The sequence below is a fragment of the Staurois parvus genome, unplaced genomic scaffold, assembly GCF_062004578.1.
Source record: "Staurois parvus isolate SC_StPar_1 unplaced genomic scaffold, SC_StPar_1.0 ptg000090l, whole genome shotgun sequence".
Lineage (NCBI taxonomy): Eukaryota > Metazoa > Chordata > Amphibia > Anura > Ranidae > Staurois > Staurois parvus.
The window spans coordinates 22032853-22060491 of record NW_028317886.1 but is presented as its reverse complement, the minus strand read 5'-3'; the positions used below and the strand labels follow the sequence as shown (position 1 = coordinate 22060491).

Below are 27639 nucleotides of genomic sequence, written 5' to 3'. Positions count from 1 at the left end.
TTGTCCTCACTTTTATTGCACCTGGTGTTAGTTTCCAATGTGCACACTGTACCACAGAGCAGTGTAGGCATGCATGCGAGATAAGGACCTTAGAACAGTGTTTCTCAACCTTTTTTTAGTCAAGGCACCCTTTAACAGTATGGACAGTCCCAAGGCACCCTTTAAAATTATGGACAGTCTTGAGGCATCGCATTCTAAAATGGGATGCCTCAAGACTGTCCATTTTAAAAGGGCACCCCATTCTAAAATGTGTAAAACTATTCTAATAGTTTTATATAACGCATCACATACACACATGTAGGACACCCAACATTAGAGGTGATTTATTCTTCCAAAGCAAATACACTTTTGCACACTGGTACTGAGTAGTATTTCAGTGTTTCTCTTCTCCCTCAGTTTTTTTCCATTACTGACTAATGTGACCCCAGCACTGATGGAGAGGGGCAGGGGAGGGTCAAACGATGATGCTGTGCAGGCAGCTGACATCCTCCTTAACAACTGATGACGTCATTGGTTGTCAGCATGCCGGTGGCTAGAAGGTCATAATGGTGCACAATGAAAACCTGTGGCTTTGTGTAACTAAAAGGCAGGCTTGTTCCACCTGCTGGCTTGTATGCAAGTTTTGGTACATTTTTAGACATTCTGCCAAGACACCCCTGAAGAAACCTCAAGGCACTCTAGGGTGTCTGGGCACCCTGGTTGAGAAAGACTGCCTTAGAATATAAGCTCCTTGAGGGCAGGGACTGATGATGTCAATGTGCAGTATGTTGGTGCTATATAAATACCTGAAATAACTACATTTCAAGCCCCAACTTCTAGTTTGCACAAAGTCCACTATGTATTCTGTCAGGGCGGATGTTATTACATGTCTGGAAAGCAAGTTGGTGAACATGTCAGCCAGGCAAGTATTCATTTCAAAATGGCCATGTGACAAAAATTCAGAATTACAACTGTTTTTGTTTAGGAAACATTGTCTGTTCCTGTATGTGACCACTCATGCTTAGGATGTTCTGTACTCAAACCCAACATCCCCACTGTATACCATTTAATATGGAGAAACGCTGTCCATTTTTTTACATTACATTTAATTTGATGATGTTTAGTGAAACATGGTGCAGTACACAGTAGACTTAATGCTTGTGAATGGTACTCCGAATAAAAGTAAAATCTACCAAATGTGAGTTGGAAGACAGGTTTGGGAGGAATTTATTTATGACTGTGAGTCATTATTGCATGCCAAATCAAGGTAGAAAATATGCCAAGTATGAAGATTACTGTGTTAGCCATTGTCGTAAAGAAGACAGGTTTCACCTTTGCATAGGGAAACTTGTTAACTGGGTTAGGTGTCCTTGCCCTGGGGTGAAGGCACTTGCAAAGCGCTGGTGGCCTGTTATGAATGCTTCAGCACTTGACAATCTTTAATTGAATATGACTGCTTTTGTTCCCAAAGAAAACCATACAAACTGAAGCCTAAAAGAAAAAAAAAAGATTGTTCGAACTGAAACAAAAGTTAATTTAACTTTTGCAGAGTCTGTTTAAAAATGTATTTTTAGCTTTGCTTCGTGTACGTATGTTATTAAGAAGCATTGGACTTTGTTATAGCAATGTTAACATGTTTTTTTAAACAATATTTAAGCACCTGTAAATTGGCTCCCTTAAAGGTTTTGTATTTTTAAAATGTTCTACTTTCACTTCTGTATCATTTGGAAGTTTTCACTATGATTAATGAAGCCCTGGCACAAACTGACTTTTTCCCTCTGCTGCAGAAAATGAATTGTTTTCACTAGCTGACCTCATTCTAAAATTTTTTTGGCTGCCCTTATTATTTAGAAATTTTAAGTTGCTCAAGTCCTCCTGAATAACTTTTTGCTTTGATTCCAGCACACTTGTTTTACTTGGTCTTCATATACTCAATAAAAAGAATTTCAGTTGCCATCTTTTAAAGTACAGTATTTAGTGGACGCATAAACTAACAGCCAAAAAATCTATCATATGCTGTTTATGTAGACGCACTTACACGCTATGTATATGTGTGCATTGGTTTTGTTCCCACAACCACCAGTATAAAAGTTTTATATAGTGCGCATTGATTAATGATGCTAAATATTCTTTGTACATTGATTTATTATTATTGATAAAACCTTAAGGGCTCATTCACACCATACATGCATGAAAACTGATGGAAACTGACGTTTTCACTTGCAGAGACATCAGTTTACTTCACTTTTTATGTGCGTTTCAATGAGTTTTATACACATTGCAGATTCCTGCGCAGAAAATCTGCATGTGATACAGTGTTGTGGTTTGAACAAGGCACATTAAGAACAATTGATTTTGTTGTGCCCTTGTAGAACTCATGAAGAAAAACTGACGTGTCTGCACACTGGTGTGAATGCGCAATATATATTGTGGTACTGCAGGGTTATTTGAGTTTTTAGTAAATTAAGGTATTTTTTACTAATATTTTAGATTTTTTTTTCTTTACTTCGTTCTAAAGACTATGAATTGCTTTGTAGCATGAAGTGCTTACTTGAAAAGCATAGAAATCAATGTTTTGCGCATTGGCGCAAGCAGAAATACAAATCTGGTAGAAATTATTTCATTATGGAGCTGCGTTACTATAACTGATAATTGCGCGGTCATTCAACACTGTACATAAATTAAATTTGTCATTTTTTCACACAAATAAAGCTTTATTTCAGTGGTATTTGATCATCTCTGCGTTATTTTTTGCGCTATAAACAAAAAAAAACCTGTGTTTTTGAAAGAACACTATTTTTGACATTTTTTCTATTAAACATCCAATACAAAAAAAATTTCTTCATAATTTTAGGCCAAAATGTATTCTGCTACATGTCTTTGCTAAAAACAAAAAATCCCAATATGTGTAAATTACCGTGTTTTTCGCTCCATAAGACGCACTTTTTTCCCCCAAAAAAAGGGGGGAAAATGTCAGTGCGTCTTATGGAGCGAATGTAAAGTGGCCAGTCCGGTATTTCTGCTGCCACCATGTCAGAATATCGGGCCGGCTGCTCAGTTCTTCTCTCCTGCAGGACCTTACCTGTTCCTCGCTCCAGCGCTGCAGTCTTCTCGCGGCAGCTTCTGTGACAGCCAGGTGCCCACTGCGCATGCGCGAGAAGCGCTGCGCTTTGTGAATGGTCCGGCGTCTTCTGGGACACATGACGGGTCCCAGAAGGCTCCGGGCCATTCACAAAGCGCAGTGCTTCTCGCACATGCGCAGTGGGCACCCCGCTATCACAGAAGCCGCCGCGGGAAGAAGGAAGGACAACTCCGTGGGAGCGGGTAGCTGTCAAATTCAGGTACCCGTTCCCCCTCCCTCCCCAAAGTTCCGCAGTCTCTGGTAATCTCCTTTACTGTCTTCAGTCTCTGGTCATCCCCTGCACTGTCTGCAGTCTCTGGTCATCTGTACTATGTCCGCAGTCTCTGGTCATCCCCTGTACTGTGTCCGCAGTCTCTGGTCATCCCCTGTACTGTGTCCGCAGTCTCTGGTCATCCCCTGTACTGTGTCCGCAGTCTCTGCTCATCCCCTGTACTGTGTCCGCAGTCTCTGGTCATCCCCTGTACTGTGTCCGCAGTCTCTGGTCATCCCCTGTACTGTGTCCGCAGTCTCTGGTCATCCCCTGTACTGTGTCCGCAGTCTCTGGTCATCCCCTGTACTGTGTCCGCAGTCTCTGGTCATCCCCTGTACTGTGTCCGCAGTCTCTGGTCATCCCCTGTACTGTGTCCGCAGTCTCTGGTCATCCCCTGTACTGTGTCCGCAGTCTCTGGTCATCCCCTGTACTGTGTCCGCAGTCTCTGGTCATCCCCTGTACTGTGTCCGCAGTCTCTGGTCATCCCCTGTACTGTGTCCGCAGTCTCTGGTCATCTCCTGTACTGTGTCCGCAGTCTCTGGTCATCTCCTGTACTGTGTCTGCAGTTCAGAATATTTTTTTTCTTGTTTTTCTCCTCTAAAACCTAGGCGCGTCTTATGGAACGAAAAATACGGTAAATGGTTTACATGAAAGTTATAGCATCTACAGTATATATACTGGAATATTTTTTTTTTTTTTTTTTTATACTAGTCATGGTGGTGATCAGCGACTTATAGCGGGACTGCTGCTGGCATTCTGACACTGGAACTAACAGCCACTGACATCTACAGTGACACTAATACAGTGATCAGTGCTAATAAAAAACACTGACACTGGGCAGGAAGGGATTAACATCTGGGGCGATCAAAGGGTTAACTGTGTGTTGTGCTTATGCTGTGTGCTGTTTTACTAAGGAGACATGCTGCTTTCTCTCTCTCACCTCCCAGCTTTAGCAATGATCACCGAGTGCCGGCCTAGAATGGCTGGCCGGGACTCGGTGATTGACATCCACTGCAACCAATGGCAGCGTAGGTAGGGTGGCACGCCCCCTACCCAGAAATGCGAAATCGCGTATATTTACGTGATTTTGCGGAGAGTGGCTGCCCCGTAGCAGTATATCTGCTATAGGGCAGCAAGTAAGCTGTTGATATTGAAAATATGACTGATCATGCCCAAAACTGTCTTTTTAAAAATTGTGATCATATAAAGCCATGTATTATCACATAAATGTGTGACTCCTTTTTAAATCATAACATCACCCAAATGGCTCTGATCCAAGGTTTATATACCCTGGAATGTTTGGCCTCGGTACAGACACACACAGGTTAAAAAGACAAAGGTTCAATTCTCACATCTGTTGCTTTTTAAATTGCAATTAGAGTCTGTGTATAAATAGTTATTGAGTTTGCTAGCTCTCACATGGATGCACTGAGAAGGCTAGATACTAAGAGATGGGGAACAGAATAAAATGTCAAAAGACCTGTATAACAAGGTAATGAAACTTTATAAGGATGGAAAAGGATATAAAAAGATATCCAAAGCCTTGAATATGCCAGCCAGAACTGTTCAATCCTTTAAGAAGTGGAAAATGGGATCTCTTGATACCAAGCCAAGGTCAGGTAGAACAACAAAGATTGCAGCCACAACTGCCAGAAGATACAAAGAAAAACCCACAGGTAACCACAGGAAAAATACAGGCTGTTGTGGAAAAAGACAGTGTGGTTGTTTCAAGGAACACAATATGACGATACTTAATGAGCTACATGGTCGAATTGCTAAAAAAAAGCCTTTACTGCGCCAATGCCACAAAAAAGCCTGGGTACAATATGCCCGACAACACCTTGACACACCTCACAGCTGTTCGCTGGAGTGACAAGACCAAAAAAAGAGCTTTATGGTCACAACCGTAAGCTCTATGTTTGGAGAAGGGTCAACAATGCCTATAGCGACAAGAATACCATCTCCACTGTGAAACATGGTGGTGGCTCACTAATGTTTTGGGGGGGGGGGGGGGTGAGCATGGGGAATCTTGTGAAAATTCATGGCAAGATGAATGCAGCATGTTATCAGAAAATACTGGCAGACAATTTGTATTCTTCTGCACATGCAACGCTCTTAGACTTTCCAGCATGACAGTAACCCTAAACACAAGGCCAAATTGACTCTCCAGTGGTTACAGCAGCAGAAAATGAAGGTTTTGGAGTGGCCATCAGTCTCCTGACCTTAAAGTGTTATTAAACCCACAACAGTAAAATCAGCCTGTATATGCAGTAAAGCATGCTTGTTATACTCACTGTGGAACCTAAGGAGTTAATCCTCTGTATTGTGCAAAAATGCTGTTTGATCCTGACTTCTCTGATCCCCTCCTTCTTCCAGTGTACCCCTCTTATCTCCTGATAAGACATAGCGTGTGGAGACACACTGCACATGCTCAGTTTGGTGTGTATCCCTAGAGAGGTTTTTCTTTTTTTCTTGGGAGAGTGCATGTGATCAGCACAGCACCAGTCAGCACTGTCAAGACAGGCGGGGGGTTTGCATCCTCCTAAAGCAGAAAGAAAACTCCTACAAGCTTTATCCAGTGCTCTGCTGGACACTGATAGAAGTCACAAGACTGCTCTAACTACTGATGAGAAAAGGTATTTAGCAGTTTATATTTACTAAAATAATTGCATTCCCATGTAGTGTGTACTGTGGGGGAACAGATAGAGTGAATACAGGATCCTGGGTTTAGTAACACCTTAATATCATGCAGCCACTCTGGGGAGATCTCAGACATGCAATTTATGCAAGACAACCAAAAACTTTGCATGATCTGGAGGCATTTTGCGAAGACGAATGGGCAGCTCTACCACCTACAAGAATTCGGGGCCTCATAGACCACTATTAAAAAAGACTGCATGCTGTTATTGATGCTAAAGAGGATAACGCACTGTATTAAGAACTAAGGGAATGCAGACTTTTGAACAGGGGTCAGTTCATTACTTGTTCTCATGTTTTTTGTATTATGATTGAGCCATTATGTTATGGCCTACAGTTGAATATGAATCCAATAAGAAATAAAAGAAATGTCTTTTGCCTGCTCACTCATGTTTTCTTAAAAAATGGTACATTTTATTACCAATTGTCCACAGGTATGCAAACCTTTGAGCACAAATATAAAGTATGTTATGCTGATCAGAAAGTCAAAATAAATTTTCTGCATACTTGTTCTAGTTCAGAAAACCAAAGTATTGAAGCAAGAGCATCAGCATGACAAATATTTTCAGGTGGAGAACTTGACATTGGTGACCCCTGTTTTTTTTTCTCCTGACACGTTTCCTTTTAAGGCCTTGTGAAAAAAAAAATAATGAAAGATTTTGTCTGTCATGTATTCTGCACCCATGTTAATGGTGATTCTGTGCCTTATCCATGTTGTGTTTCCGAGTTACAATTATATTTTTTCTGATATTTCTCACTTTAACAGATTTTTTTCATGCTTTGTGTATTGCATTTAACAGATAACAACAATTCTCCTAAAGAAGACACTCCTACGGGTAGTACTGATTCACTTTCACCTCAGTCTCTCACTCCTACAGCTATGTGCAGTGATCCTGATTTTGAGAAAAACCATCTTATTGGAGACACCAGTGATCTTCTAGAGTGGGCCACCGCTGAGTAAGTTTCTTTCTGTTATATTTGTTCCTGTCATCCACTTTACTCATGATTTACACTGTATGCACTTGCTAGGAAGAACAGTCATGGGATACCCTAATAAACTGTAAAACTGAGTAATTTGAGGACTCCTCAACTTTCCACCTGCACAGTACAAAAAGGAATGTCCCACAGGATCTCTATGCTGATGGTGACTAGTACTCCTTCCAGAGTATAAAAGCTATACAAAGTCACTAACTCTTCGGCACTGGGGTCGCCTACTCACAGGATCATCGGTTGTCCAGGCTCTTCCTAGTGAGGGAGATGTAGACTAACACCACCTTAGGACAGCAGGACTCTTTCCCACCAACGTCCTCCTATCAGACTCCAGTCCCAACTTGATCCCTAGACTCAAGCTTGCAAATAGACTGCCCAGATAAGCCTAGCTGGGACCTTGGTGTCTTCCTAACTGCTTCTCAGAAATCTGCCCTGGGGCAGAGCCTCCCTTCGCAGAGGTCTCCCCCAGCAGGACTGGACCCAAGAACTCTGCACTCTGCTGTTTAGGCCTCAAACTATTTATGGGCTGTGTTACCACCAACTGGGCACGCCTCCCCAGGGATTGGCTAGAGTCTCATAAATATTCAAACTGCATGAAATGTTCCATCTACTGTGATTTTAGAATCCACTAAAAGACAAAGGGAAGTAACAGAGCAACAGCTTGTGAGACACTGAGCAGCCCAAATTAATCAACCCCTGCTCCTCGGATTACAGTGGAGCCAACTAAATTTACTTCGCAGCCCACTCTACTCCAGGAGGGTGCTACATCTGTTATGCACATACTTCAGTGCTTTCGGCTTACATACCATACCTAGATTGATGGCCCATCCTAAATAAGAGGTGCTCTGTGTTGTGTTTTAGTTATTTAACTATTGCCCATCTTCTTTTAAAAAAAATAAAATAAAAATCTTTGTCACCACATGCAGTGCCACAACAATATGTTGCATTTGATATTGCTTGGGAGGAAAGTTGGCAGTTAACTATGCATACTTTACTGGTTTCCCCCCCAAAGAAAGTGAAGATAAAGACTGTGGAGTCATAAATGCACAGCCATTTAAACCATCCAGAGAGGTAGCTAGTTATCAAAGTAAATGCTGAGGTGGGATTTACCATTCCATACTCTTACTGCGCTCAGTGGATTTACTTTATTAATGACCCCACTTCTGATGAATCTGCCCATTATTGCTTGACCAATAGGGCTAACTCATGCTTAGTCTTTTACTGATTTCTAAAGCAGCCACCTAAGAGTTAAATTTTTTTTTTTTTTCACAAATACAAGTTCTTCTTACATCCCCATCTTCCTAAACCCAGAGTCTTCTATACTGTGTTTGCAAACATCTATTGAATCCATGGGTATACATTTCAGTCTTTGTTCTGGAAGTGTCAGCACACTTAAACTGATAGCAGTAAAATGAGAAGCAGCACTACTGTTACAGAGCCAAAACAAATGCACTTGAGTGAAGATACAAAGACTCTCTACTTTCTGTGTTTGATTGAGACTTTTGATAGTACCTCATTTTCATCACTGAGCTCTCATATGTTACTTTCTTGTAATGATCCACTGTATATGCTTGTCTGAATTAGAGTTGATATGCTAAAAAGAAAAGCATGTTTATTTTTCCTTCACTTTCAATAATTATCAGTAATTGGGTTTCTGATGAGTTGCATTACTGTTTATTGAGCTGGAATATTGTATCTCATGAATATATTATACTTTCATAGCCTGACCAAATTTCACACTTTTTGGTCATAGTATTGAAGCACAGCTCTCATTTGTAGCACAGCAGTTGATTATATCTATCTGTTCTGTGATGAGATAACAGGCCAACAGCCCCTAAGGCAGGTGTCTGAAATAGGGGTACATAATTCCCTTTTCCTCTCCCTAGTTTTTTTTCCCCAAACTGTTCTCTTATGAAAAGCTTCTCTGGCCATCCCTGTTATTTACCTATATCTTTGCCCATATCATGCCGCATCTTTGTAGTTGTATTAGTTTGCTTACCAAAAACCGAATTGGGCCCATGCAGTAATGCAAGGATTAATGTAGAAACTGCTGTCCTACATAGCAGTCATTCAGAATTAATCTTTTAGTAATTTTATTTTTTATACTACGTAGAATCAACAAGCAGTGAGATTTCTCCCATCACAAAAGGAGTCCTGCTCCATGATGATGTAGGGTTGAATCACAAACCCTGTTGGAACTACCCCACCACTGGACCTAGAGGCAGTGGGTGAAATACAAATGTAAAGATTTCCCTTCACTTAAATCAAATTAGAGAACTCAAGTGCAAAAGCATCAATGACATGGACTTAATGAGGAGCCAAAATACTTTTATAGTAAAATATCTATTTTTGTGAACTGGCCCCTTAACGCTTTTGTCACCGGTTTTGTGTGGATATTGGAATTTTAGGTCTTAAGGTAGTTAAAGCTCCCAAACATATATTTTCTGAAAGCAGGGATTCTGGTGAAAAATGGTGGCAGTTACAATGGTGTGACATAAAAAAAGCTAAAACTAAAATATATAAAATACAATTGTGTTGGGTAAAGAGATACTCAGCATGTTGAGCCTGAAAATTGTGTGAGCCTGTGAAATGACAAATTGTGGTACCCAAACTTGTCTATAGGTGACACTTTTAACACCCTTACAGGTAGCCAGGAAAGTGATCTATCTGAACCAGGAAGTGATGTAGCACAGGTCACTTCCTGGTTCATCCACCTGAGGGAGGATGAGCTAACACATGTTCAATGAGCCCCTCCACTCTTCCCATCAACACACGCCATGTGTTATGTCAGTGACAGCCAAGGGTTAAAGGCCCAACTCCAGAAAGTACATTTTTTTGTTGTTATGGATAGATTGGGGTTAATTTTCCATTGGAGATATTTCATTTTACTTTCAAACCCAGTGACCACATGGGAAGAGGGGAAAAATTAACAGGGGTTCTAACCTTTCCCCACATAAAATACAAATTGGCCTGAATTTCAGTGTAAAAAAACTGGCCCATCAGCAGTTGACTTGCTACTTATACTCCAGCAGCCATCTTATTTCTTTTGGTAAGCCTGTGCAATTGGTTGTGAATTTGGTTCTCCTGGTAAGAATGTAAATATGTTGCCTAACTGCAAAGGTTGGAGGCATTTAGTTGATTAAAGTGGAACTTCACTCTCAGAATCAACAAGGACTATTTCTAATCCTTATGCTGCTAGCATTAATATGTCAATAGGAAAGTATATCATATTACGTTTTATTTTATTTTGCATTCCTTCATTTACTACCTGGTTTCCTTGCCTAGGCAAATTATGTCATACATCCCAGGAGTCAGAAATGCCAGGATGTGTTTTTCAAAATGATTTATCAGCAAAATAAAGCATAAAGACATGGATGGATGGGGGGATTGAATATTAAATATTAATTTTATAGCATTTTTGGTTTGTGGTACTCAGATGCAGTGCAGTTCCACTTTAGCGGTCACATATTCATTTGATTTTTATTGAATGTGAAAGAATACACAAATCAGAGGCTGCAGCTGATTGACAAACGTTTTCCAGTATGCCCCTTCGACAGAAGTCAATCAACAGATCTGTCCAACAGAGACAGCTACACAGGAAATTCAGCCAGTCCCTGCTGAACCAATCCAGATTTCGAACTGTTACCAGCTTAAGTGAATTTTCAGATTTTGCACTGTCATTGGCTCTCCTGTGAAAATGGATGAGCTGATTATTGTAAGTCACTGATTCTTTACCTTAATTTTTTTTTTTAATTCTTTATTTTTCTGATACTGCCTAGTACTCTCTAATTGCAGATAGTTGCTTAAAAGTCCAGTAATTTTAGGTAGATAGCTAGATTAGGTAACTCCACTATTGTGAAAAAAAATGTATAGCATATACAATTGCTACACAAGTCATATTGTCATTTAATGTTAAAATTATCTTTCAATTTCTGCATGGAGATGATGTAATTTTCTGTAAAGTTCAATGCAATATGACATTCTGTTCACCAAAAATGTAATTTTCTACGTGTGTGATTGACTCGCCTACACTAAGATACAAGTCAGATTTTTAGGCATCCCGTGCAATAAAAAATTCATTTTTGGTGAGATGCTCCCTACGGGCTGATTGTTTCTAAAGGGATACAGATACTGCAACTTTTCTCACCAGAACATTGAATAGAAGCATCAGATTATAACGAACCACTAATTTCTATTCAGAATCAATGTGCAAAAGGCATGATAAAAACAGATATTCCTTCAGAGTAGAAACAGGTAGGACTCTGCAGCAAAGTTTGTTAAAAATCCTTGCCATGTATATTGATCACCCAGAGGGGATTGTGTTTTTTTTCTCAACAGAAGTGAAGTTACTCTTGTGACAGTGCAAGGTCCTGCCACTGTGAAAATGTAGCCATGACACAAGGTTCGCATGTATGCAGAGTGTGGCAGCTCCAGAGTATTTATTAGGAGTAGAGAACTGTTTTTACAGCTTTCTTCAGGTTTTCGAATCCCAGATTGGGATTTAGGGACGTCAAAGAGATTTTTGTAGGAAGGAGTTATCAATCCTGTGTCCAGGTCTTACTGAAGAGCTGCAGGTTGTGCGTGTGTGCAGGGGTGCACACTCGGTATAAGTAAGGCCTGGCCATAGCCCAGTGCCCCCGGCAGACAATTGTGCATTCCTGTTTAGAGAGAGTAGAGGTGATCTCAGGAGACAGTACTCTATGTTGGAGAGATTTCTTGCCCACGGGCCTCGGAGAGTTTGAACAAGACAGAGTCTGGGAGAATGAGAGAATCCAGATGTGCCCAGGGTGCTAAGAGATCTCATATTGAGAGGCCATGGCATGGGCCCTTGCAGCTGGATGCAATAACTGTAGGCTGAGTGAGCCAGGAGAACTGGGGATACCACCTGAGGGACCACTGAGAAGAGCAGTGGTGCTGTTGAAGAGGGAGCTATTTGGCTTAGCATTTTTGTGTTATTTTGCTGGTGAAAAGCCCCTGCATGGGCAACATGAAATTTATGGTTGCTTAATAAAACTGGGCTGCCAAGCCCTAAACCAGAACCCCTGACTCACAGGGACTCCCTAAAATGCATCTACCACTGTCCTAACGATCCCCCGATGACACTCTTTAATACACATTTCTCTTCGCGCCTGCTATTGCTGCTCCTGTGACTAAAGTCACAAAAAATAGAAGGCATGGTCAAGGCAGCCACAATGAGAATCCCAAATTTTGATCCTGGAAGGGATGTGAACTGTTGACTGCTAGGGTAAATAACCTGGATTCATCAGCAACTTGATGAAAAAATCTATAGTTACTAAGCCTGTGTGGGTGTTTAGCCGCTAGACGAGACAATGCCTCTTTTTGATTTGTATAAGGTCCAAACCTCCTATAGACATAAGCTATACACACATGTCAAAGAATAGAGTCCTGTGTCCACCAGTGATCTACTGGAGAGGAAGTACAAACATCCAAATTTTAAAATGGCATGCATGACAGCAAGGCTAATGATTTGCTTATTTCAGAAAATCTCACATATAGGTGTATTTATTACCTTTTTTTCTCTATTGCATAAGTTACTGTGCTCCCATAAATTAGGATGTGATTTCCAATACAGATTGAAAGAACTGGAGGAGAAGATGCAATAACGTTCCACCGTAAAGTACTCATTTCTTAGATTTTTGGCTGTCAGTTTATTTTATCTGCAAGATAGCATTTTAGTCTTCATTCCAGCAAATAACTTGTTCACATTTTATGCATGGCTGATTCCGTAAACACAGCTTAGATTGGCTGAAGTGTTTTGTTCGTTCTGGCAGGTGTATGAATCAGTAAATGTTGTAAAACGTTCACGGAACCAAATATATTTCTGTTCTTACTCTGTAATAAACTTGTATATGATTTCTATTAGCCTGAGTTGTAAATTGTAGCTGTAAAAGTAACTAAGCCTGTGTTGTTGTTTGTTTAATGTCCTGTTTTATATATTAATTGCATCAATCATGTTAATCATATAGTGGAGCATCATGTATTTCTTTTAAAATATAATTATCATACAAGAATTTATCTGATTATGTAAAGTGATGACAAGATAACAGTGGTGATAAATGTTGAAAGGTGCTGAGTGTTCAGCAAGTCACAAAATATTGCAGCTGGTGTTCCAAGTGTAACAAAAAAGGTTCAACCCTTTCTGGTCATTTGTAAGGTTTGAAAACTTGACATACTGTCATGAAAAATCCAACATGGTAACCATAGTAACAGAAATTAAGCATTCTACATTTGGATCTGATAAATGACTTGTAAAGTACATATAGCTAGGAAATGCAGCATACTACAAAAATTGAGTGTCATATGCATTGTATTTCAATTATTGCTAGCCAACACTCATTACTGTGAATGATCTTGAATATTTTAAACTTACCTTGTGAAGATCCCACACATTTACTTCCTTGAATTCTGTGGCACATATTTATTATGTCTTGTTGAAAGGCACTGCTGTGTCATACATTTCACAGAGCCTGCCTTCTGAACTACATAGTTGCTGAGAGGAGGAGTTTAAGGAGGTGGAGCCTGTATGGGAATCACTCCTTGCAGGTAGCAAGGTACCATGGGATATGTGGTCCTTAGAAATTGAAAGTAAAAAGTAGAAGAGAAGCTGCAAAGCATGCAGGGAATCCAGGAGGTTGTGGAAAGAGATTACCAGCAAACAAGCAAAACTCATAACATGAAAATAGATTTATCAAGTATGCCTATATTGGATTGTCAGATATTGTTTGTAATGCTATTACAATGCTGATATAAAATGAAAGTGCATGCTGTGATCATAGAACTCCTTTAACAACTTCAAGTCCAGGCATGTTTACCCCATTCCTGTCCATGCCAATTTTCAGCTTTCAACGCTATCACACTTTGAATGACAATTGTGCAGTCATGCAACACTATACCCATATGAATTTTTTTAGCATTTTTTTTTTAGACAGATGAAGCTTTATTTTGGTGGTATTTATTCACCACTGGGATTTTTTTCTTTTTCTATATAAATGAAAGTCAAAACATTTTGAAAAGTGTTTTTCTTATAAAATTTTGCAAATAAATAATATTTCATCATAAATCTTGGCCAAAATTTATTCAGTTCCCTTTTTAGTAAAAAAAATAACCCAAATTAATTTATAATCAAAAATTATAATTTAAACAATTTTTTTTTTACATAAAGGCTGTAAAAGCAACAATTTCTCCTTCTCTCTGGCTGCATTATTGCAGCCATTGAGAAATACTGTGTGAGCTGTGATTGGTCACAGCTTGTCACATGGTACAAGGCAGTTGTGAATAGCCTTGTACCATGTGACCTCTGTGATCATTCACAGATTTTACACGTAGTAAGCAATGATGTCAGAAGTGATATCTTGCCTACTACTCTGCATGTGACCACTGATTGGCCAATCAGTGATCACATGATCGGGACCACGCACAGAGGTCCCGTACGATGATCCGTGTTCCACTGTGTCCGGAGGACACAGCGGGCACCGGATCGCGGCGCTGCGCGCTCCCAGGGAGTGCGCACAGTCCAAAATGGCGGGCGCCATTTATGAACGGCAACCCGTCCCTGGACTGCCACCTTCCGGCCATTTATATACAAAGGACGGACTGTAAGTGGTTAAAGGATAAGTTCACCTTTTGGACAAAAATAATAAATGCACATTTTTTTTGAAGGTAAATAAAAGTGCATTTATTATTTTTGTCCAAAGGAGGCTGTAAACCAATGCTCCAGCGATCAGTAGATCTCTGATGCCATGCAGGTCTCCTGCAGACCTGTCAGATATCTGCTTTCTGTACGGGATGTACAGTCAAGGAGATATTCTGAGAGGAAGCTTCAATGAACTACCACAGCGCTACACAGCATCATTGAAAACTACATGCCGACAACTGCTCTGTGAATGAGTGACACGGCCACGCTGTTTTCAGATCTGACAGATAGTAGAGGAAGACTTCTCCCCATATACTATCTGTTAGAGGTGGTGGGGGGGGCCTTTGCAGCTTTGGGAACATGTTACATGTTCCACCCGTTTTTAGGTGAACTTACAACAGAAGTGTTGTGTTACAAACAATGAATAAATATTTTTCGTTACTTGTAACCATGTTTAATGCGCCTATTAGCCAACAAAAGATAAATAGGAGGACTAGAGGCGTAATGATAAGGTAAACTTGTCAGTCCCCAAACAGTACTGATCTCCAAATGATTCCTGCACATTCAGTTTATTGCGGCCAGGGGCCTTAAATCCTGGGCTGCTTTAACCAGTAATTGTTGGCCCTTTATGGTAGTGTCACGATTTAATCTGCTATCCCAGCAACTTCTGTAACACAGGCTGCTATATAATTTACAATTGACTGACTTTTAGACCAAATTCACACTGCTGCCTTGTGGAAATGTGCACATTAGCACACACATTATGCCTGCAGTATCATTAATTCCTAATGCCAATTCCACGCACTGTGCTAATCCACTTGCATTGCACCACAACACCCCAGTAATGCACTACCATACATTGTACGTGCAGCATAATGTACCTTAATGTATCACTACAGCGCAAACCCTGCCCAAGAAAAGTTATTGCTCGTGTTTGCCTCCGCCATATCCATATGGGGCCTTAGATACCTACTGTGTTGCAGCATGTAGAAGTTAAGGTGTACGGACCTTAGGATGTGTCTTTTAGCAAAATTTTGGCAAATTGATAGGTTTAACTACTTGCACTCCTGAGGATTTACCCCCCTTAATGACCAGGCCTCTTTTTGCTACTCGGCGCTGCACTAATTCAACTGATAATTGCGCGGTCATGCAATGCTGCACCCAAACAAAATTTACGTCCTTTTTTTCACACAAATAGAGCTTTCTTTTGGTGGTATTTAATCACCTGTGCGCTTTTTATTTTTCACGCTATAAACAAAAAAAGACCGAAAAGTTTGAAGAAATACAATATTTTTTAATTTCAGCTATAAAAAATATATAGTAAACTCAAAGTTAGTTATAAATTTAGGCCAAAATGTTTTCTGCTACATGTTTTTGGTAAAAAAAAATCCCAATAAGTGTATATTGATTGCTTTGTGTGAAAGTTATGACGTCTACAAACTATGGTATTGAAACTGCAACTTACGCCATTTTTTTGCTATACAGCGCTGAGCTAGTTTAACGGACAATTGCGCGGTCGTGCAATACGGTACATAAATTAAATTTATGTCCTTTTTTTCACACAAATAGAGCTTTCTTTTGGTGGTATTTGATCACCTGTGCACTTTTTATTTTTGGCGCTATAAACAAAATTTTTGAAGAAAAAAGCATTTTTTTAATAAAAACTATTTTCTCATTTCGGTCATAAAAAATATCCAAAAAAACCCCTAAAATTTCATCATAAATTTAGGCCAAAATGTATTCTGCTACATGTTTTTGGTTAAAAAAAAATCCCAGTAAGTGTATATTTATTGCTTTGTGTGAAAGGTATAGCGTCTACAAACTATGGCACAGATAATGGAATTTACACAGCTTTTACTTTCTGACTGTCCATCACATTTCTTGAGGTGCTAAAATACCAGGATAGTACAAACACCCTCAAATGACCCCTTTTTGGAAAGCAGACATCCTAAGCTATCTGCTGAGAGGCATGTTGAGTCCATGTAAGATTTATTTTTTTCCACAAGTTTCTGGAAAATGACAAAAACATTTTTTTTTTTTTTTACACAAAGTTATCATTTAAATGATTTATTTCTCTCACAAGCCATGGGTATATGTGGAATTACACCCCAAAACACATTCTGCTACTTCTACCGAGTATGAGGATACCACACGTGTGAGACTTTTTGGGAGCCTAGCTACATACATGAGCCTGAAATTCAATGACCACTTTGAAAGCCTGAAGGTGCATAACTTCCTCATTACACTTCCTCAATACCTATCACAGTTTTGAAGGCCCAAACATGCTAGGATAGCACCAAACCCCCCCAAATGACCCCTTTCTGGAAAGTAGACACCCCAAGGAATTTAAAGAGAGGCATGGTGAGTATTTTGCAGATCTAATTTTTTCTCACAAGGTTTTGAAATATAAAAAAAAGAATAGAAAAAATGGTTTTGTTTTTTTTTCTTCATTTTCCAAAAACTTGTGGCAACAAATGAGATCTGCAAAATACTTACCATGCTTCCTATCAAATTCCTTGGGGTGTCTACTTTCCAAAAAGGGGTCATTTGGGGGGGGTTAGGTGCTATCCTGGCATTTCAGGGCCTCCGAAACTGTGATAGGTAGTCTGGAAGTGTTGTCCTCTCACAGGTCTTCTATATCTTGACCCCATATCTGTCACCCTTGCTGGGGAGAAATTGTTTGAATGCAAGGCGGCTAGAAAAATTAATCAGGGACTCTTCAACGCAGATTTTTTGCTGGGGAGTATAGACATCGGCAAATTTTTGGTTAAGATGATTTGCGGGGGGCTGAATTTTGTGGAGCCGGTCAAATTCAGGGTAACCCCGAGGATGACAGAGTGTATTGTCGTTGAAATGCATAAAACACATTATACGCTCATATCTATGCCTGGCCATGGCAGCAGAAAACAAGGCATATGATTAATCGGGTCTGCGGACCAATACAACCACAATTCATTTATTTTAGTAATGCCCATGTTGAGGGTTAGGCCCAAAAAAAATGTAAATTTTGAAACCGTCATGAGTTTCCATGCGACTGGTCTGGCAAGGTTTGAATTTGGGTTGGCGGCGATAAATTGTTGTGCATATAAATTGCTTTGATCCACAATCAACACATACAGATATTCCGTGAAAAACAGCTCCAAAAATTAAGAAGGTATGTGAAAGACCAAGATGTACTAGACCGCTGGTACTCGCCAGTTCACCAAAAGGTAGAGCGGCACTAGTGCTGCTGGCACTCTGCTGCATATGAAAGTCATCAAAATTTACCGGCAAGTGCTAACAGAGATCAGGCCAGATTTTGCGAACACTGTGGTTTTGTGTGCAATGTATCAAGTGACAGTGACCTACTGACACTGCACTTGCTGGGGGAGAAGGGGGGGTAATCATAGGGGCTAAATGCAGGTGCTGGCAGGAGCCGGAGCTGATCCCGCTAACGCTGCGTTTTTGGTGACGCTATACTAATGTGAACGCTGGTATAGTGCTGATCTGATCCGTTCAGACACTATACTAGCAATGGAGGTTTATCGTGCATGAGCGTGCCCCTGGCAATCAAGGGGTTAAATGTGATGACTGGTGTACTGACAGGCAATCTGACGCTATCTGGGAGGGGCGTGAAAACCACGGGAGCGCAAATAATCTGTGTGTTTGTGTGTGTATATATGTATATATATATATATATATGTATATATGTGTATATATATATATATATATATATATATATATATATATATGTATGTGTATATATATATATATATATATGTGTGTGTGATTTTGCGCACCAGTGCCGCCCTGTAGCAATATTTCTGCTATAGGGCGGTTACAGAAGCGGTTTGTGTTACGTCGATGTGTTACTTTAACTGACAAATGCGCAGTCATGCAGCACTGCACCCAAATTAAATTTACATTCTTTTTTTCCCACGAATTTAGCTTTCTTTTGGTGGTATTTGATCGCTTGTGTGTTTTTTATTTTTTGCGCTATAAAAAAAAAGCTGACAATTTTGAGAAAAAAACTATATTTTGGACTTTTTGCTATAAAACATGTCCAGTAAAAAAAAATTAAAAATCAAATTGCATCATAAATTTCGGCCAAAATGTATTCTGCGACATGTTTTTGCTAAACAAAAACCCAATACGTGTAAATTAATTGGTTTATGTGAAAGTTATAGCGTCTACAAATGGCTGGAAAGATACTGGGATTTTTTTTTTATACTAATAATGGCGGTGATCAGCGATTTATGATAGTGATCAGCGACTATGGCGGGACTGCGGCGGACATTTTGACACTGGGGGGGAACTGACTTGGGGTCACTGACATCCCCAGTGACACCAATACAGTGATCAGTGCAAAAAAAAAAACACTGACACTGTTCTAATGGCACTGGGGAGGAAGGGGTTAATTTTTTTTAGGCAATGAATGGGTTAACTGTGTGAGGGGAGTGTTTTACTAGGTGGCGGGGGTGTGTGCTTCACAGGAACACGCTGATCCCAAGAGATAAACTCCGCTCTCAGGATCAGTGTGTTAGGAACTGACAGGGAGCAGAGCTGCATTGTAAGCAATGCAGCTGTGCTCTGTGTCACTGTTTGCCGGGACCCGGCGGGTAATGACCGGCTGGGACCTGGTGATTGACACCCGCTGCCGCAATTGGCAGGACGGGCAGGGTGGGCACGCGCCTGTTTTGCAAAATTATGTTGTAAAATGTGAGTTTGTCCAGCGTTGCCAGCTTGTGGCTGTTTTTTTCTACAGTGGCTGGACGGCAAGCAGTTTGAGGGGGAGCTGCACACAGGTTTTTTTTTTTTTTTTTTTTTAGCTTCATGCATAGAATATATGAAGGTAAACAACCTTCTGCCTTTAGGACCACTTTAACTATAACTAGTATATGTACCTAATGATGCCATTGGCTTTTGTTGTCTGTAATCCTGTAAAGCATGAGACAGGGAGACATCTGTCTGTCCTCTGTTGCACGGGGACCAGCCATTGTCATACAACATGCCTGTGAAGTAGTAGCTCACTGACTACTTTTCTCTTAGTGAGACTAGACCAGGTATGATAGCACATATACAGTATTTCCGAAAGCGTGTTTCTAAGGTGACACTAAAAATGACCTGCATATTTCAGGAGGCAATGAGACCATTTATAGCCATCCATAGTCTGACCAAAACTGACAGGCTCCATGCCATTGTGTTAGTGTTACTCGTAGTGGTCTTTTGGGTTTACAGTATGTAATCTTAGAACTCCTCAGAGAATCCCAAAATCATGAAGTGTAAAGGGTCCCAAATTATTATTGTCAATTTATTTGTGTAAAAAACTTAACTTTCATGCTTTAATCATAGTTTTAATATCACTTTTGCTATTACTTTTAGGCTTTAGGTATTTCATTTTACAAGTTACATATATCTATAAAATTTCAAGCTTGTCTGTAAAACTTTTAAATTTTTTTTTTTTTAGGCAAATCCTACTCAGGGTTTAAAGGCGGTTTGCTCATTGCTCCAGACTGCTGCTAATTATTACACTTTTGAGTTTTGTGTCTTTGGCCTTTACTCTTTTACGATAAGCTAGCTTCTTAAATTATAGAATCCTATTCCCGGCAGTGCCCATTTGGTGCTAAAGCACTTTTCTTGATGGTTAAAGGTTCCCTTGTTCAGAGTTCTCTGCTCTTCCTGTGCCTCTTGAGATCTGCATACAAAAGATTCTTCTAAGATTCTGGTTGTTCTGAGCTGTTGTGTGAAAGCCTCTGCTGCTGTAATGTTAAGATCACTGCAGCCAGCTTGTGTATCTTAAAGGCCAAGCTTGCCTTTTTTTTTCTTTTTTTAACATTCTCTAACTATAGGATATATGTCATTCATGTTCTTTTTCATTTATTTTTAACTGCCTTGTCCATCTTCTGCTCTCTCTTCTTTCACAAGATATTCATTGGTTGCCATTGTAAGTTTTAGTAGTACAAAATTTGCAGTTGTGTTTTGTGAAGCAACCTTTGCAATCATCAGACATTTTCAATATATAGTTGTCACGGTATAGGGGCCCTGCCAATTATTAATTTGGCTTAATCCTCTTATTAATTCCTTGTACCAAACATCCCCAGCCTCAATTACTGTATGTCCTCCTGCCCAAATGGCCCAAATTCAATTACTGTAGTTTCCTCCTCCCTGCCAGCTTGCTACATGTCCCCAAATTGCATTAACCAATTTCCTCCACCAGGTCCTTTTGATGTCCCCAGGGGCCCAGTGTCATCCTGGGTCCCCTCGCTGTGTCCCCTGTCTCCAAACCTGTTTTTATCCCTGTTGCCAATTGACCCCCCTCCACCTCTCATCCTGCCGCGCAGGACGAGAGGTGCGGCTTTCACCACCCCTCCGCGGAGAGGTGCGAACCTCCCGCAGGGGTGTTCCGGGTTGCGGCGTCACACTGACACCACCACAGCCCTGTCATCCGTGGCACGGGAAGTTCCCGCGCTTGCGGATGTCCCTGGACAAAGGTCGCGCTCACGAGAAACGCGGCCCGTGTCCAGGGGGCGTGCCTCATTGCCCGGCCCGCCCCGTTGGCAAGATGACCAGGGAGTGTCCTGCATCACCTTAAGAAGCTGATGCCGGGCGCTCCGGTCATCTTCTCTGCTGCGCAGTCACCGAGGGAGCCCAGCTGCGGCGGGACCCTCGTGGCTAGACTCTGCCCAGACCCCAGCTAAGAAGGGGGACCGCACCCAAGCCTGCCAGTTGCCTGAGACCCCAGTCCAGGGGATTGCCTGCCAGTTGCCTGAGACCCCAGTCCAGGGGGAATTGCCTGCCAGTTGCTCGAGACCCCAGTCCAACAGGAGAGACCATTTGCCTATTCCAGACCCCAACAGGTACCTGTGTCTTACTTTCTATCCCTGGGAGACCAGGCACCCTGTTGGATCCGTGGACATATGCTTTTCCCTGTTTTACTTGAACTGTTCCTGTGTTGACCCCCCTACTCCCCCTGTTGGATTACAATCTGCTACAGATACTTTTTCTTTGCCCCCTGTACTGGACTACAAGTGTTTTAGCCCCTCCTGGCTGTTCCCCTACCGGCGAGTTTCACCCTCCCTGCGAACCCCCTATTGAGTGACTGTCATCTTTTTGTCTCAATAAAGCTTTGTGCGTTTGCCATCTACTCTGTGTGTTCTGTCCTGCCTACCCTCCGTCACAATGGTCAATGAGGTTTACTAAATATTGAACATCTTTATTTGTGTTTTACATTGCCTTAACTAGTGTACATGATTGCTGGAATCACCCTGTCTTGAGGGTAATTGCTAGGATTGCATCTCCCAGTAGCTTTATCTCAGCATGTATACTGTATAGGGATGAAAAGTGCCCATCAGCACTCTGCTGGTATTTTGGGAGGGGAACTTTTTTTGGGAGCTTCCCTCCTAAAACACGCACCTGGTGTTGAAGAGTCAGAAGGCAGGTATCAGTATATCCCAAGCTCTTATTAAGGATATTTGCAGTCAGATGAGTACTGCCTAGATTTCAGTGTGTACAGATCAATGTATTCACTACTGTTTGCGGCTGTTACATCTCTCTATCATGTTACATGTTAGACTAACCTCTGGTGTCAAGAGAGTGATCAGTGTATCGGCATAAGAGAATCTCCTTTGTAGCAAAGAATCACAGCTGCTCCTGTGTTAAATGCCACTTGTAGATAGTTTGCATGTGTCATTGAGAAATACAGTGTAACAGTGTATTTGTTACACTGTAGTTACTATTTCATCCATATGTAGATCAAAGATGAAAGCAGTTAAAGAAACCTTGCAAGTTTAAAGAAAAAAAAAAGGGGAATACTCCTATTGAAGCCCTGCTCAACCCTTAAATAGCCATAATCAGCCATAATTATCTCCTTCCTCCTACTACCTACTGTTAATTTTTTTTGCAGTGTTGCAAACAAATACACAATGTTAAATTTTTTTAGTTGAAAATCATTTTGCCATGCTTTGCACAATTAACATACATTTAGTACCATTTTAAATGGAATAAATTATAGAAGACAATGTTTGCTTTTTATTTACAGTAAAACGTTTTGTTTTTTTCACACGTTAACGCTGGTCAAAATAAAAAATGCGTTTTTTTTTGTCTGTAGATTACATGAAAATTACATATTTTTTAAAAGACAATATTACAAGAAGGCCTAGCTTGTGTCCAAAACAGTGTATGCATTACATTATCTTAAGTCATAAGAAAGTTATCCCAAATAATACGCTCTATAGTAGAAAATGTAATAATTACTCTGGGTCATAAGGGTTATACAGATACAAAGGCTTAAGTTGGTAAATATTTTATATGATCTGTGAAATATTGAAGGCAAAAGAATAAAGAAAGCTACAGTGGCGGTCAATGGTATTGATCCAGTATTTCTGATCCAGTGCTTTCTGACTTGCTAATCTCTGGAACAAACATAGATTTAGGGCCAATTCACACCAGAAACTGCACATAACTGAGCATTTTTTCCTTGTACCTATGCATGCATTTGATGAGCGTTTTACATGCAGTAGACGTGTGCTTTTCTATCTGCATTTGACCTGTGAGGTCACTTCCTTCTTTCTTTCCTTGGGCTTCTATGTGCACTGTGATGTGGTGCAGTGCGTTTGCCTGCATTTTTGCGCGTTTGTGGTGCGGAAAAATTTAGCGTTCTGTATTTTTCTGTACTGCAATGGTGTGAACTATGCCCATAGGATAGCCTGGATTTTGGACTGTCTATGCAGTTGAATTGTAGTCAAATGCTTCCAACTGCAGCCAACTCCATCCCACTGCGTTAGGTATGAAAAGGCCCTAAGAGATCTGACTTCACTTGCGGGAAACTTGCTTTGCCAGAGGATAAGTATGACAGCCAGGCCACACAGACTTTTCAGAAACGAGGTGCAGAATTGCACCTTATTGAAATTTTTTGTACCAAAGACATGTAGCAGAATACATTTTGGCCTAAATTTATGATTATTTTTATGATTTGGTTATAGGATATTTTTGTAGCAAAAAGTAAAAAAAAAATTTTTGGTCATGAAGAGGGGTAAATCTTCTGGAGGGCAAGTGGTTAAGTTTTGACAAAAAAAGCTGGAAGCTGATGGGTTTCTGTACAGAGCTGCCTCAGATTTTGCACTTTCCAGTATTAGTAAAACAAACCCTTTTGTTGGTTAACATTGAATAATAATAATATTAATAAAGTGTATTAGCGTTCTTTTTATTTGTGGTATATCACATTTTATCTGTTAGGTGATAAGTGGTCACATGACCATTTTAATTTCTTGCTCATTTTCAGGCTCTGACTGTTTTTTGTAAGTGGAAGGTTTACGTGGATGTGGGAGGACTGCAGATTGCCCATAGCAATACCTGTTTATATTCAGTAAAGGACACCTAAAATCATTCGTACAGCCAAGACACTTCCATTACCTGAATTCAGCCAGCATATGCTTTTCTCCTGACCAAACTGCGTATTTAACTTATGTATGCCTTCACAACCCACACACTTTCCATACCTCTGCTTTACAGAGGGGCTTAAATACACTGCTAAATAGAAAACACTATTTTAACCTTGTAGCTCATTGCGCAAACAAGATAATGGAGCTCTTTGATTGCGCTGGAGAGCATAATCCGCTCAAGTGTGGTGCCTTGTGTCTTTGTACTTGGTTTTCAAAACTTTTCTTTTTGCTGGGAGTAAATGAAAAAAAAAATAATTTTTTTAATACCATAGATCTTTTTATTTTCAAAGTTAAACTGCAGGTTTTTAAAGTATGGAAAGCGGTGCTCTGAGTGGAACAAAACTGCAGAGGATAATTACTGTGGTATATCAGAGAAGTGAATGGATCTCCATTAGTCTTAATGTTATGTCTGCCGTCAGTCAGCTAATATCCACAATAACCGAAGTGTTTCCTTTCTGCGGTCTCCTGCTTAGGCATTAGCAACTTCAAACAGGTATTTGAGATACAGCAGCTTTTGTGTGTTTGACATATATTTTTTAGTGTAATAGCTGAAAGACCTCTCTGCGGCGTTCACTTTAACCATTTCTTATGCCGTTATGAGGACAGTAGCGGTATTTAATTGGGCTTTATAAGAAAAGTTCTGCCAGAAACAAACACATTTAGATTTCAATTGCTTCCAGCACTGTTGTAGGTGTATTGTTTGAACTTTCTTTACATAACACACATATTCAATACAGATGCATACCAGTACAGTGTTGTGTTCAGGCCTGTATTATATACCTTGCATATAGGTTACTGGATTATAAGAGAGCCTGGCTGTCCTTGATGTTTGAAGTAGTGCAGTTACCAAGGGAGCTAAATAGTTGTCATATATCAGGATAATGCCTAACATGGAAGCTTCATATGTTGGATAATCAGTACCTGGTAATAATGCTGTATATTGTTTGCAGTGGTTCATTGGCATATCCATATAGACCAGCATCGGCTCATGCTGTCACAGATTTTCAGAATTTTAAGATAAAGAAATGCTGCTATATACACAAGCAGTAGAGCTGAAGTTCAGTTTTTAGTGCTTTTGCATTAAATATGAATGAGGTTAAGCGCATAGACTGTCACCCCAAGGGAATCAGGGAGTGTTGGAAAGAGAAATGGACAATAGAAGAAACATCTTCATTTCACACCCTTGTCAGTTATTTCTGATGAGGAACAGGCATCTCTCTCATTCATTTAAGGGATAAAAAGGGCTTGCCTTTTTTTGACTATTGCTTATTAGTACTCCTTGTACAGTGCCAACATCAACAGCCTACACCATTGGTATGGGCACAGATTCTGGCATCTGCCAAAGGAGGTGTTGATGGCCAACAGCATAAGTGAATTTACCCTTTATTTCATATCTTACTGGAGAGGGCATCTTCTCAGTAATAACAAGGATTCATTAATGGAGTGACCCGAGCAGGACATTGGGCTTCCACTGACTGACTCAGAAATGCGTCTTTTTTTTCTTTCCATGAGTATAAAGTAGTTGCTAGCATGCCTGGTTTTGTTTGCATTTCTTTGGATTAACAGTATTAGAACAGAAAAAGGCCACTCAAAAGTGTTTTTCCACCTTTGCAGCAAATTGGAATAACATGTACTTTATATTTTTTACATGTCCCCATTCACATAGTTGACCTTTTAAAAAAAATAAATAAAATTGTTGCTTACCATTTTAGATGCTCTTTTTTTATATATCCAACATTTGAAAATCCTTCTTGGTTCTCTTTGTTTGAGTAGTCTGGAGTTAATGTTTGTCATTAAATATCTGTTGTGCTGGCAGTTCTCATTGTCATTTATAAACTGGGAGAGCTGAGCATGTCCTTAGCTCTTCTATTGGGACAGACTAACTTTGAATTTAATCAGAAATGCTTATAGTCTCCCATGATCATGATATCTTTTCCTATGTAACATCTGAAAGCTGAGGAAAAAAAATAAAAATGTATTTGTTTAGTTCTGCTGTGTGTATTAGAACACTTAACAAACATACAGTATCTCACAGAAGTGAGTACACCCCTCACATTTTTGTAAATATGATTCTATCTTTTCATGTGACAACACTGAAGAAATTACACTTTGTTACACTGTAAAGTAGTGAGTGTACAGCTTGTATAACAGTGTAAATTTGCTGTCCCCACAAAATAACTCAACACACAGCCATTAATGTCTAAACCGCTGGCAACAAACGTGAGTAAACCCTAAGTGAAAATGTCCAAATTGGGTCCAAAGTGTCAATATCTTGTGTGGCCACCATTCTTTTCCAGCACTGCCTTAACCCTCTTGGGCATGGAGTTCACCAGAGCTTCACAGGTTGCCACTGGAGGTTCTCTTCCACTCCTCCATGACAACATCATGGAGCTGGTGGATGTTAGAAACATTGCGCTCCTCCACCTTGCATTTGAGGATGCCCCACAGATGCTCAATAGGGTTTAGGTCTGGAGACATTCTTGGCCAGTCCATCACCTTTACCCTCAGCTTTTTTAGCAAGGCAGGTTGTCTTGGAGGTGTGTTTGGGGTCGTTATCATGTTGGAATACTGCCCTTCAGCCCAGTCTCTGAAGGGAGGGGGTCATGCTGTGCTTCAGTATGTCACAGTATATGTTGGCATTCATGGTTCCCTCAATGAACTGTAGCTCCTCAGTTCCGGCAGCACTCATGCAGCCCTAGACCATGACACTCCCACCACCATGCTTGACTGTAGGCAAGACACACTTGTCTTTGTACTCCTTACCTGTTTGCTGCCACACACACTTGGCACCATCTGAACCAAATAAGTTTATATTGGTCTCATCAGACCACAGGACATGGTTCCAGTAATCCATGTCCTCAGTCTGCTTGTGTTCAACAAACTGTTTGCGGGCTTTCTTGTGCATCATCTTTAGAAGAGGCTTCCTTCTGGGATGACAGCCATGCAGACCAATTTGATGCAGTGTGCGGCGTATGATCTGAGCACTGACAGGCTTACCCCCCCACCCCTTCAACCTCTTCAGCAATGCTGGAAGAACTCATGTGTCTATTTCCCAAAGACAACTTCTGGATATGACGCTGAGTACATGCACTCAACTTCTTTGGTTGATCATGGCGAGGCCTGTTCTGAATGGAACCTGTCTGTTAAACCGCTGTATGGTCTTGGCCACTGTGCTGCAGCTCAGTTTCAGGGTCTTGGCAATCTTTTTATAGCCTAGGCCATCTTTATGTAGAGCAACAGTTTTTTGTTTTTTTCAGATCCTCAGAGAGTTCTTTGCCATGAGGTGCCATATTGAACTTCCAGTGACCAGTATGAGAGAGTGAGAGCGATAACACCAAATTTAACACACCTACTCCCCATTCACACCTGATACCTTGTAACACTAACGAGTCACATGACACCGGGGAGGGAAAATGGCTAATTGGACCCAATTTGGACATTTTCACTTTTGTTGCCAGCGGTTTAGACTTTAATGGCTGTGTTGTTATTTTGAGGGGGCAGCAAATTT

General features: G+C 40.5%; 1 protein-coding gene across 2 annotated transcripts in view; it reads left to right on the top strand.

Annotated features, from left to right (window-relative positions):
- ARHGAP10 (Rho GTPase activating protein 10) overlaps positions 1 to 27639 on the top strand; it is a 374825-nt gene that overhangs the window by 324472 nt on the left and 22714 nt on the right. For both annotated transcript variants that reach the window (XM_089670475.1, XM_089670474.1), the window contains exon 20: positions 6869 to 7025. In XM_089670475.1, coding sequence (XP_089526601.1) covers positions 6869 to 7025 — 157 coding nt within the window. The remainder of the gene's footprint in view (positions 1 to 6868; positions 7026 to 27639) is intronic.